At 49.2% G+C, this 13,266-nt stretch overlaps 1 protein-coding gene across 1 annotated transcript in view; it reads left to right on the top strand.

The window, feature by feature from the left end:
- Window positions 1–8,371: 8,371 nt before the first annotated feature.
- Window positions 8,372–13,266, top strand: part of LOC128723940 (uncharacterized) — a 58,723-nt gene continuing 53,828 nt past the window's right edge. Inside the window, exons 1-2 of the mRNA XM_053817705.1 lie at window positions 8,372–8,384; window positions 8,473–8,643. Coding sequence (XP_053673680.1) covers window positions 8,372–8,384; window positions 8,473–8,643 — 184 coding nt within the window. The remainder of the gene's footprint in view (window positions 8,385–8,472; window positions 8,644–13,266) is intronic.

The raw sequence follows: 13,266 nt of genomic DNA on the forward strand, positions 1-13,266 counted from the left end.
GTCAGACATGCTGCCTGGCTGCAGCCCGGTTTTGATAGTTGCTCACGTTGGTTGCCTGTTATTGCAGGCCGCTCGCAAAACGATCCGTCGAAATCGTCGGAAGCCACGGGAAAACGGGCGCGTTTCAATGCCGAGCTAAAATCCCGAAATAAAACAAGCGTCCCCCTCCCGGAGTGGGGAGAAAGCTTAGAGCGCTGGCGGGGTAGCGCAAATATTTTAACCTCATGAGCAAACTTTGATATGATTTATGCATCCCGTTTGCATGCCGTGGGACCTTTGCCGTGTTGCCGTGCTTAAGTGAAACGACTCGGTACACTTTCAATCAAGCTGGCAGAGCGTCGTCCGTTGCGTCGGATTGCTGATTGCGGAAGGCTTATATGTATCTGTGGGAGGGATCGGGTGAGCTTTTCCAGGCTTTTCCGACCAGCGGGTGCAATGTGGATCACCCGAAACGATCGGGCTTGATTGAGCTTGAAGCGGAAGGGCACGTGAGCCCGGTTCCCATTCGTCTCGGAATCGAAATCGGAAGGCGCTGGCGTTCGTTTGGATAATTTATGGAATGCCAACTATTTCCCAGCCAGCTCAGGTCGACCGGGCGTTTGCCCCCCACCACACGACCGGGTGTTTTGAGGTCGCTCTCTCTCTCCCTCTCTCTCTCTTTCTGCCTCCCGGCTTGGTCGGGTTGTTTGATTTGCGTCTAATCTATTCCAATTTGCAGCCCCCGTTTTGCCGTCAGGCTGAGATGGTGGCTGCCCAAAAAAGCAATCGGCAGGTGCAAATGCAGGAGAGTTCGTCGCGAGCAAAAGGGTGAAGGAAAGTTTGAGCTTTCCAGGGTGGGAGCCGAGCGTCGAGGTGGTGGGTGTTATTTTTGAGCCACCCGAGCTGATTAAACCTGTCTCCTGTGGGTGCGGGATTGGCAGGCGGGCAAGCATTTGCTCGCCCTTTTCCCTGGCTGGCATGACACGGATTTCGCATTTGCCCTCGGATTCCCCGGATTGCAATCATTTGGATGAACAAATTGGTTTTATCGATCGTTGGCTCGTTTAGGACGGATGGTTTGCGAGTGGAGAGAACCGTTTAATTGTTTATTTGTATACTCTAGAGAGCTTGTTGGTATTGGGAGGTTTGGAAGGAGAAAGGTGATCGAGGTGCACGGCTGTGGCTGGAAGCGAAATCACGGGTGGCGTTTTTGTGGTGATATTGGTAACGGATTTAATGACCCAAAATTTGTCAAGCTATTCCGAGGCGTGCGAAGGTGAATCTGTGAAATTGCCTCAGCATAGTTGTGCTTTACGAACGTTGTGTTACTTTCTAATGTTTAGCGGAACAGCTCGTTTAAACGCTTTATTTGTTCAAACTCGTAATCATCAAAAAGGTGGATATTTCGCTCGATTTGCGAGGTTAAGATAATAGTAAATGTTTATCTTCAGATTGACTGTTGTTGTAAATATTGTAATGTTATTTATTTGTTTTGTAAAATAGCAACAATAACACCAAAATGGAGTAATAATTGAATTGCGACGGAGTCTGCTTGAAAACTTTCCCATGGATGGCTACATTTGTAGATTCACAAGCACAACGGCATAAAGAATCATCTCGAAATCTCTCCCGCGAAGATGACACTTTTCGACGCGAGTGTCACACCGGTTCGATCCACTCGGCTTCCATCCCAAGTGACTCCCGCGGCGGAAATCACTCTTCCGCGAAAACGCCCATCCCTTTTCGGCGTCTTTCCGGCGTTTCGCGCGGATATTCATCTTAATTATGTACACCACATGGAGCGTTACATTGAGCCGGTACGGTTGTCGCCGGGGCCGAACACCCAACCCAGGAGCACAGCAGGGACGGTTCGGCAGAAACCATCGGTCCGTGCGTACTGATAACTCCCTTTTCACCGAGTATTCCGCGCCAACAAAAGAAAGTCAATCACCGTCAGCGAAAACGAATTTTCCACCAACCAGCCACCGAGCCTGTCGCTCGTTCTCGGGTCGAGGTGTGTCGAAACTTTCTCCATGCCAACTGGAAATGCTTGGTGGAAGGCGCGACAAGGTTGAAAATGGCTGGCGAAGGAACGAGTTTTCTCTGGGTGAATTTGTTGAATAACGATCACCACCAGGCGCCTCCACCAGGCGCCTCTACTGGGCGCCTCCATCGGGCGGTCTTCCCAATCGGTTTCGCGCTATCGCAATCGCTTCCATTTTCGCCGAAATCGACAGTAGGTGTGAAGAAAAAGTCCTCTGTTCGATGTTTCTGCTTCTTCTTATGCTTGCCACCGTTACTCACAAGTTCGAGCCGAAAATTCGCCACCCAAACGCTTCCCAATCTGCATGCCCACCGGGCGCTGCCCGCCTGCTGCAATGGATATGCCCAACCGTGCGAGTTGCCATGGGCACGGTGAGAAGCTCACACATCACCCACGCTCAAGAGAAAAATAACGGCACGTCGGAAACATGCCGAAAAGTATGGATAAGGGCCTTTCTCCATCGCCGTGAGACGGAGACATTTTTGCTTCGCTTTTTTTCTTCTTGTTGTTGCTCATCTCGCTTCCTCCCGTTTGAAGCGGCTTTCTTTCGCTCCGTTTTTTTTTTCATCGCGCCTCCGTGGGCAAATGGGATCAACAAAATATCACCTACATCTATTCCGGCGCGCGTATGATCCACTTGATTTTTCACACTCGCATTGTCGCGCTCGATGCGCCTAATGTGGTGTGGGTGGGCGTAAACAGGCCAAGAAAAAAAAATACGCTGGAAACGAAACCCCAGCAACTAGCGACTAGGGACCCTCCAGTGCATCGAGGACCGAACCATCGCAGTAAGCAGCGGATATTGCAAGGATTTCGTGCGAGGAGATAACGGCTCGGCGCTTCTCGAGCGCTTCGCTGCTTTTCCGTTCGCTTTTCCCAGAAAACCCACCCGTACCCGGGGGGGTTTATTCTAAGCTGCACAGATAAAGATGGCCGGATCGTTTTCTTTGTGAAGTTTCCGTTCGGTGTGAAGTTTCGGGGTAGAAAGTTCGTAGGATGGTGTTTTGTGTGTGTGTGTATGTGTGAGCACGTGTGCGTTGGTCGTCTATTCGGTAGCGATTCCGACACCACCGCTTGCTGGGAGCATTTTCAGTTTTCTTCCCCTTCGTTGGACCATGACCCAAAGTTTCGCTCGTGCAAGAAGAAGGCGATAAAAAAGACGAAATACACACTGCTGCCTTTCTCGGAGAAAAGGGCACACTCTTTGTTGGTGATCGCCTTCGTTTTTCGTTTGTTTTTTTTTTTCATTTCCCTAGCTCTACACTTCGACAATCTTGGTCGGATTTTCTTGGCCATATTTTCCACCCGTCCGTGGTGGAGAACCGTGCGGTGTGCAGCGAGTGCGGCCGCCCGTGCACCCTTGATGGTGTGTATTTTGTGCATCGTAATGCCATTCGAAACCCATCGAAGGGCATCCCCAGCATCCAGCACGCTTCAATGCAAACGTACCACTGAGCTTAAGGCACTCCAGCAGCCTTTAAGCGGGTAGTTCTCGCGTTCCTCCAATCCGCCTTGTGTGTGTATATGGGTGTATGTTGCAAGGCATCTGTATTTTTAGCTGCAAAATGGCGAGTTCCAATGGAGAGGCGACGACAAGCGGCGGGCCTTCTGTTGTTTGGTTCTGCAAGCAAGCGCGCAAGATAATCAGTAAATGTTTTACAATCATACCACGCTACCATGCCAACGGAGCACGATCATGACTCGCTGATTGCCTTCTGCCGTCACGGAAGGAATGGTCCGTCAGTGATGGCAGTAGGCGAGTGATGTTTTGCCGCTGCCAAGGAAATCAACTGATGGAATACGGTCATCACATTACAAAAATGAACAAATAAATATTCCTTGCTGCCGAATGCCGACGATAAGCATCCTTCAACAACACTCAGCGGTGCTTGTTATGGATATAAAACATTTACGATACTATTAGGCTTCGCGGGAAATGAGCTGGAGAAAGATATGGGAATGAGTATTTTTGTAGTTGAAAATTTCCCTCTTAAAGTTCACTCACTATGCAACATAATGAGCGAGAAATATTTTCCAGCACTAAAGCTCGGGGGAAAATGTGTGCAAATTATTGCTCAGAGGCTTCTGCTTTTGTAGCGTATGTATTTCTAACACACACTCGAGTGGAATGAAATCCTGCTTCCGATTCGCCATGGTGAGCTTTAACTGGCTTAAACCTTCACCCAAACCGTGCTCGAGCGTGGCCTCCACACTCGGTTGGCACAATTTTAAGCATATGCCGAGCGCGCGCGCTTCTTCGATGTCACGTTTGAGCAAACATTCAATTATAATTTCGCCGTTCGAAACACGCACACGCGAGCTAATGTATACGCGGAAAATTGTCACCCACCCACTTTCCCGGCTGCCTGTCAAACATGATTTCATTCCACGCTGGCGAAGCAAATTATTCTACCATGTTTTGATTGAGTTTGTTAAAGCGAAGTTTGTCTCAGATTTTCCACTCGCGCTCGACGAACGCAACGCAACCGATTACCCGCCTGCGAGCGGGCCGCCTTCGGTTGGGGATAAAACTTTTCACATATCCCGCTCGCGTGTGCGTCAACTTTGAGTTCGGTAGCCCGCTGCGAGATTCTCCGTTCCCGACCTGTTGGTGTTTGCTTAAACGGCGGGCAGCAAAGTGTGGCGGTGGCACGGGAAAGATAAATGCCAAAACGTGAAACAAAATCACGCGGTCTGTTGCTTCAGCGCTCACGGGGCTCACGTCCTCGGTTGGCAATCCTTTTGCCGTTCGTTGAAAAAGTCGACGGAAAAAGGTCGCAGACCCGCGCGGTGCCAGCACTTAGCATGCAAAGTACAATCTTTCTTCGTCATGCCGGCAACCGTCCCGTGCGAGAAAGCCACCACATCCGGAAGCACGTGTGTGCTTGTGTGCGTGTGTGTGTGTAGGGGCATTTCTTGACTTTTATTTCCGGGCGCTTTCGGATGCCACCCTAGCCTTCCACCAGCCAGCCGGGCTCGATGTCAGGCATTCATTAAATTGTTGCTGAATTGGGCCGCATAAGAGATTAGAATACATTTCCCCCAAAGGAGCGTCTGCTTGGCAACGGGCTTGACGGGCGATCAAACCCACGTACAGGGCCGGGCGGTCGATTAGGCGTGCTGGCTTTGTTGAGCTGCCGGTTTACGGTTTAAAAATTGGTTTTAATATTTAATATCCCCAATCGACCTTCACCCTCCAAGCATGCGGAATCGTGAACGGCGCTCAAGGGCGCGTTGCCTTGAAACGGATACCCAAACACGAGCCGAGCATTAATTCGACCCGTGGGCTTGCAATTTTCTTCCCATCACTGTGGCCCCTGGGAAAGCCCCGGACGGCCGAGTTGAAAGAATATCAGGCCCGCTGTCACCAAAGGATCATACTGGCGCGCCAGAACGCTGGAGCTCCATTTTGGGGCACGGCGAACGTGGGTGCGAGCGGAGTGCATAATCAAAACGAGCAATTTTCCCGTGTAAGATATCGTGTAAGGGCAAGTGATTTTTATGTGTAAGCGAGACCGCGGCACCTCATCATCGCCCGGTGGTGGTTGAAATATTTAGCCCTCGGTCGACGGACGGCGCTACGAGAGACGTGCGATGGTGCTGCCTTTGAGGGGGCGAAAATTTCCCAATTTCAAACATGAATTATTCCCGGCCACTTATCATGCGCGCGGCGGGAAAGCGCACTGGAAGCCGGTGAAATGTGGGATTTATCAAAAGGCACATGTTCACTCGGGCATACATGGAGTACGCCCGGCATACGGCAAAGCGCAAAGCGAGGTAATTTTTCTAGAACGTGAAATATTAAAGTGTACCGGTTGGGGGTTCGCACGGGATTTGGAATGATAGCAGCAGCAGAATGTTAAAGAACCGACAGAAGATTGGCAGCTGGAGGCTATTCAATTGTACTTTAAGGGAAAGGGAAGTTAATTATGCTGGACAAATTGTCAGTGATGCTTCTGGGAAAACTTGCGCGAAAGCTTTTCCGAGTATTTTGGACGTGGAAAGTAATGGGCGATAAACCGACAATGCGAATGTAAATCAGTCAGCTAGCATTGATTGATTGTTGGATGAAAAAAAAAGACTGTCACTCTTTTGTTCAGAACGGTGTTTACTATTAGTGGATAGTTGTTGAAGGAAACCAGAAAAAACCCTTTATTCCTCCTCGAACAAAGATCAACTTCATTCTTTGCATTCGTTTATTTTGACATCACACAATTTAATTCTTTAATTCATTCTGTTTTTTTTTACAGAACACGTCGGAAAATGCACCAGTGACCTAATGACCGGAAGAACTCTCACCCTAACGACCTCGGCTGCAGGGTGACCCACAAAGCAAATAAATCCACTCGGAACAAACAGCACGTGAATAATTTTCCACACCGAAACAGAAAGCGAAAAGCGCACCCCACCATACCTGAAGAGCGGAACCGTCCAAAACGAAGCAGAGTATTTGAGAAAACACCTCGATTTACATGAAAAAGTGTTTGGGTCTGACGCAGGGGCAAAAAAACGCTCTCCAAACAGTGGACCATTTGGGTGGACGGTTACACGCAACCAAATAACCGCAAACATTCGGTGGTTTTAATTTATGTTTTCACCCGCTACCTTCAGCGGTTGGCAAAAAAAACGAACTCCGGAACAACGCCCGAAACACGCGAAAAGCAAAAAGAGACAGTTTTTGTGCGAAACAAGCATTTTATTTAGTTTCGAAGCGGTGAGGTTTTTTGTGCTTTTTTTTCTCTCCTTTTTTACGGGTCCTGCTTCTTACGCAAGAGGCTGTTTCCGCAGGACCTTGTCCGACCATTAATCCCCCGGTGGAAAGCATTTCTTCCACTTGATGCGGGAGTCGTAGTTGGCCAGGACAAACGCACCGTTTTCGACGAAATGTGTTGCTCGGACGCTGGCAAACAAATTAAACTGTAGCAAAACGGCAAACGCCTATTGCTGCGTCAGGACCCGTGGGTCAAAGTAGGCGCTCCGCAATGTTTGTGCAGCCAAAGCACATTTTCCTGCGCCGACCGTACGTGCTTACAGGTGGAAATGGGCGTTTGTGAGTGTGTGTTGGTGTTTTAGAACAAAATAAGAAGAAAAGACGAATGATGTAGTTGCGCATTTGCTTTTTTTCTCTCCTAAGCGTGGATAGTAAAAGATGAAGCTTTCGGTGAAGGAAATAGAGAGTCTCTCTCTGTTTCTCTCTCTTTCCGTTTCTCTTTGGCATACTCCGTTTCTATTTGCCTGTACATCGTTAGTTCCTTTAAGCGAGGAAAATTTAAACTTTTCTCACTCGAGCTTCCGTTCACTCGGATCGAAATGCAGGAAAATGGTCGTGAAAACATAAAACAAGCTCCGATGCTCGAAGCAAAAAAAGGCACCTGCCCCCGTAAAACCACAATCAGAAAGACCGACACAACTGTCAGCACCCTGAGGTGCGTTTCCGGACGGTAACCCGAAACGTCGAAAGGCTCGAACGACACGGTCGGAAGGAGAAAAAGACAAAAAAAGAACCAGCCTCACCCCGTCAGCTACCGAGCGGTTTTTCCAGAAAAAGCGAACACGTTCCCAGGCACCTGACCCCCAATGCTGCTGCCGAGTTCGGAGGACAAACAAAAACATCAACACCGTAACGCCTCGATGCATCGGAGGCCCGCAAAGGACACCGCCACCACCAGCAACAGGAGCAGGAATCTGCTGCGCCCTGGCAGCCAGCATAAGCTACAATCAAGCCGACAAGCTAACCGACGAGCGCCTTCCCGCTTTTAAGGGTGGGTTCCGGTTGCGTCCGAGTGGTGCAGGAGTTGAATTTCACTCCGCCCACGAAAAAGCGTCTATTTGCGGTCAAATTTGTAGCTTCCCTTCCGGGTTTTTCAGGGATGGCGCTCGTGCTGGTTTCGTGCGCTCCTTCGCCATCACTTGTGTTTTTTGGTGACTTCGAAGCGAAACACTCGAAACCGTAAGCTGCTGGTCCTTTCGCCGACACCCGGCCGGTTGCCGGATTGGGTGGCTAAAGGTTAAATCCCATCGGCATTCGTCCCACTGGCACACAGGAAGGCGCACGTTCTTTACCGGACCCCACCACCGAAAGGAAGCCCGCCGTGTTTCTTTTCATCGTGTTGCTTTTCTTCGTTTTATTTTAACCACTTCATGTGTGCTCTTTTTCTCTCTTCGTTGCGCCCGTTTTTCACCTTCAAAACGATTTAACAACCTGCCCCCTGCCTGTCGGTTCGTAGGGTCATTAAAAAAAAAGCAGTGCAAAGAGATGCAAAAAAGGTGCAGTGAAACGGATTCACCGGGGCTGACGGTTGCGAGTGCATAGGCAGCTGGCAGCTGGTGCATCATCATTCCCACCCGATGGGGTCAGAGTGTCAGAGGATCCACTAAACCCGAGTGTGCATCCGGCGTGTGTGTGTGTGTGAGTGTCTATGTGTGTGGCGAGTGCGCGAACCCCCGAGTGTGCCGGAAACCGCCCGAAATACGAAAACCGTCCGGCGCCGGTGGCGTGGCCTGCGAACCCGCGTGGCCGTGGCCTGAGGTCGGCCGCTTCCCGGTTTTCCCGACCATGGGAGCACTTCCGAGCGTAATGGATTTACGGCTTCCCATCTTGTGGTTGCTGTTAGCGGCAGGTACGTGACTTGATGGTTCACTTAAAATTCTTATGCGCTACTTTCCATTCGTTTTAACGTTTGTTTGTGTGTGCCGCTTTGGGTTTTTGGCTTTGTGTGTGCTTTTTTTTTTGTACGACGGGACACGGCGGCTTTTTCACGTGCCTTTATGCATGGAACAGGGCAGTGGAATTGTGGAAAAAGAGCACAAGAAAAAAAAACGTGTACTGAAAACAAAATGGACTTGCGTGGTAGCACCGTGTTTCGAAATAAAATGTATGACATTGTTGCTGTCGATATTTTGAAGCGAATTTAAGTTGAAATGTTAATACTTGGCTTAATATCATTATACAAATTGAAATCCTGAAGTTTAATTATATTTCATTTCCTTTTTTTATGCATCTTTTGTTGCGAATAGTACTCGTGTACTGTATGAATTTGGAAAAAATGCATTGAATGAAAAATAAGCTGCTTATCGTAGGTTAAGGATGCATTTGTATATCCTGTTATCTTACACTTGTACACCCGAAAAAAAATAACCCATCTCGAATTCGTCACACGCCGGAAGAATCCCCGCATTGTGTCGAAATAAAATTAGCCCATTTGCCAGCTAATCGCTTCCGCACGGCCATCAGTAAGTAATAAGGGCTTCACACGGAATGCAATTATTAGCACACCTTCCCATCGTACAATGAGCAGGCCCTCGGAACCATGTTTCAATTCGGGCACGAAAGATGAAAAATAAGATATGAACCGGGGGCGAATGCGAATGCAGCGCAGCATCAACCGACCACGCGCTGGCGTGTGCTGTGGTGGAAAATGCGCTCTCCGCTTTCCACCAGGAGTGGGTGTGTCCGAGCGTAAAACAGAACAAAGGAAAACGCCCTTTTACCACGCTATCGGTCGACCGCAACGGTCGAGTGCGAAAGCAGCCCGCTGTTCTGGGTGTGTAAGTGCGCTTTTGGGCACTTGAAATTGTAACGACGGGCGGAATTCAGCGGCTCACGTCGTCGTCGTCGTTTGTTGGGTGAAGGTCGGAAAAACGAAGCAGCGTAGGAGGACGCAGGGCAGCACAATTGCAATTCCACGTCAGGTGTGAAAACACGGTTTCCTAATTGCCTCAAGATTACATCGTCTCGCTGACCTTTGGCAAAACCTCGGCGCCAAACGGGTTCCCGCTTTATCGGTGCAGATGTGCCACAATGCCGGTGTCCTTTTTCTTATCTTGCGCGTGCCCATCATGCGGTACGGGTTGCAGGGATTTATTCTCCCCTCCAGACTCGATTCAAGAAGCAGGAAAATGCTCGCTAACTGGCAGCCGACGGAGAGCTGTTGTTTCGCTTCCATTTCTACTCAAACTCGGTTCCTAAAAACATACACAGACATCCCATCCCGTCGAGGAAGCTGCTTTTGAGAAATGATGTCGATATTTGCGCTCCACCGAGTGAGTGCGCAGTTTGTAGCGGCAACTTTCGCCATTGTGCGAATGCTGCGCATTATTTGAGGCGTTAAATTAAGCAATTTAATAAACGGAATGCTTGTGCCGCGTGGCCAGTGGTGCATCCTGACAAACCGGTGAAATGGTCCTCCGTTCCCACGTGAGCTGTGCCCGGACATAAACATGCCATGCGGTGCTTATCGCTGCACAGCGTGCATAACGATCGTTAGTTTTAATTTGCCTGATATGCTGTGTGTGTGTAATTAACAATCCCGAAGCATGTGCCCAGGACAACGGGATGCGATGGGAAGGGACCACTTTCTTCGATGCGGTTTCGATGCAGGCCAACGTGCCAAACGAGCTTTAATGTCTAAACAAGTCTGTGGCCGGTTCTTGTCGTTCCTTCCGTGCTCAATCACGGTAAAGCGGTGATGGGGTCAAAGTAGGCGGGCTTGAGTCTTTCCCCATTCTCGGGTTTGCGTGCGTGCGTGTATGTGTGTGTGCACGTTAAGGATGCCATTAAGGAGCACCTAATGCAGCAGAATTAACTCACAAGAAAGAGCGCTTCGTTGCTTCACCCAGCCAAGCTATACAGGCTGGTTGGCTTCTTGGGGTTTCTTTCCCAAGCAAAGGATGCGCTCGAGCTCCATCGTCTGCTCGGTGACGTGTAAACCGCAACCATGCTACCGGGAAAACTGGGCGCCAGCAAAACGGTACCAAATGCAGCGGAAAACTCTCGTGAGGGCTCCCGTCCGGCTGGTGGGTTGATGTTCCGCATCTCTCCGGTAGATGTCACCATCGAAACCCGCCCTGCGATGGGCCATAATACCTCAGAGTGGCCATAATATCATGTGTTTGAGGAAAACCGGCCAACCACGCTGGGGGTCAGACGTTGAAAACTCGTTTTTTTTTGCTTTTCAATACCACCACTACCTTCAGCAAGAAATAGCAACAAAACTCTTCGGTCCCTTTGCTGAACCATCGAGTCCGTTGTTTGGCAGGGTTGAGACTGAATTCGAATAATTTCCAGCAACCCCGGAATGAGCAGCTCGTAAAAGTCAAAACTAGTTCCTTTTCGCCTGATTCTGACATCTACCTGACGGTGTTGCATGAAGGGAAATTTCTCTCGCCTTTGAGTAGTCGAAACGAAACGAAGGTTGGCACATTAAACTATATTGCCGGAAAGTGTAATTAATACTACCTTGTGATGTACGGTTACTTTCCTCAATAATTATGCAATTAAATTGAAATAAACGCAAGTTTTTTCTCTCTGTTAAACGTTCGTGATGTGTGAATTCAGAACTGCTTTAAAATTCTGAAACTGGCATATTGAATGGCATATTTAAGCAAATAGATGGAGAAAAATGTGTGAAAATTATTGTCCGCCTTAGAACGCATACGAACAGATATATTTGTGCCACAGATAGTGTGCCACGAAGGACCCGATCGGGATAGCAGGTGCCACTCTCGAACAGGAAGGAGCTCCAGCTGTAAAGCCTCACCATCATTTAGCGGCACAGAAGCGCCATCACACGCAATTAAAGTAAGGCACCCGCACATTCGCCAGTGTAACGCTCCGGGGGTGAGAATTGTCGGTAATGTTTTGCAAGCGAATGACAACCCATAATGGGTTCGGCTGTTGCGAACACTCGAAGTTATGTGTAGGGTAGCGAGCATATCGGCGTCCCGTTTGCGTTCACCATCGCCTTCCGGGTATGTTTGATTATACTCCCGGGCCAACTCTCCGGCCCGACCAGTCGATGCAAACGAACGATCGAGCGCAGGTGGCCATCGGAGCAGTTCCGGAGCCACCAGAAGAACCCCATCCGAAGCTCGCGACGTCTCCGTCGGAAAGCTACATTTCCTTCTGTCTGCGCGTTCCTTTGTTACCGGGTGGAGGGCTTTTTGTGCACTTGACAGCTGCTGATAATCGGGCCCATTTTGCCGTGCCCCGATGGTGGCATTGCGCGGTGGAAGGATCAGAGGAATTTTGCGGCCGAGCCTGCCATCGGCGACCCGTCTTGAAGGGTGCGCTTTGAAGGGTGCGAAAACTTTCGAACTATTTTGCCGTAAGCACCACACCACAGCCCGGGTCCGGACGTATTGTGCTGGAATGGTTATTGCGCTTGCTTGGGTGTGCTCGTGGTGGAAAACAAGGAAGGAAACCAATTCCTACGGCACGGACGCACATTTTTGTGACAACTCGCTTAGAACTCGTAACAACTCGCGTGAAAACTCGTATGAATAAAACATGCCTGAGACGGAATCGCTGTTTAAAGTGGTGCAAATATGAATAACATTCTGGTTTTTTGGAAGCAAATGATTCTTGCATTTGCCCAAACATACCTTTAAACTAGCCGATAGGCACCGTTTTTCGTCCTTCTAGCGCGTGAATGTAATACGCTTAAATTTACGAAACTTCAAACACCGAACGCCTGCAGCTAACGCGTGGAAATCGGATTCCTCCAGGGGGGATCGCTTCTTGTTTTTCTCGCATGTTTCCAGTCACACTTGGAGCGCATTCTCCGTCAGCCCATGAGCGTGTAAACAACATGAGAGATCCCAGGATTTTCGGGGTTGAACGTCACCAGCAAGCACCGGGTGGAGCGTAATTTTATCCGCTTAGATAACCGTGCTTTTCATGCCCGGTAAATAGGACGGAAACAACACCTTCAAGCAAGGAGGCTAATGGTCAAAACACGTTCGCAGAACTTTTGCGGACCAAGAGCTTTCGCGAACGAAAGCGCTCGCCCTTTTAAAATGGTCTGTTTATGAGCGCTTGCAATGCACACCGAACTGATGTCCTTGGCGTGTGTTGGCGCGTTTGTACTCCCTCCCGGCAAGCAGCCAATGCTGCCGGTGTGTGAAAATGGCAAGATTTTTGCCCACAAAACTGGGCGATTTACTTGAGCGTACGTTGAAAAGGAATTCCATGAATAGAGCTGGCGCAAGTGACCAGTCGAGATTGGGCCAACGATTTGGCCTGGTGCCACGTTTTCCAGGGTAAAAGTAGCCAACGATGCCATCGTTAAAGCGCCGAACATTTTTGCCGAAAAGTATTCCGAATGGAATTTAAATCTGGCTGAACAAAGCGTGGGGAAAAGTTTTTGTGCACAATCGTGCCACATGCCATGTTGGAAATTAATAGCACCTTCATCTGCTGTGTGTAACAATTAAATTGTGTGGTGTGATTTATTTTGCGTTTT

Source organism: Anopheles nili, chromosome 3, assembly GCF_943737925.1.
Source record: "Anopheles nili chromosome 3, idAnoNiliSN_F5_01, whole genome shotgun sequence".
NCBI lineage: Eukaryota > Metazoa > Arthropoda > Insecta > Diptera > Culicidae > Anopheles > Anopheles nili.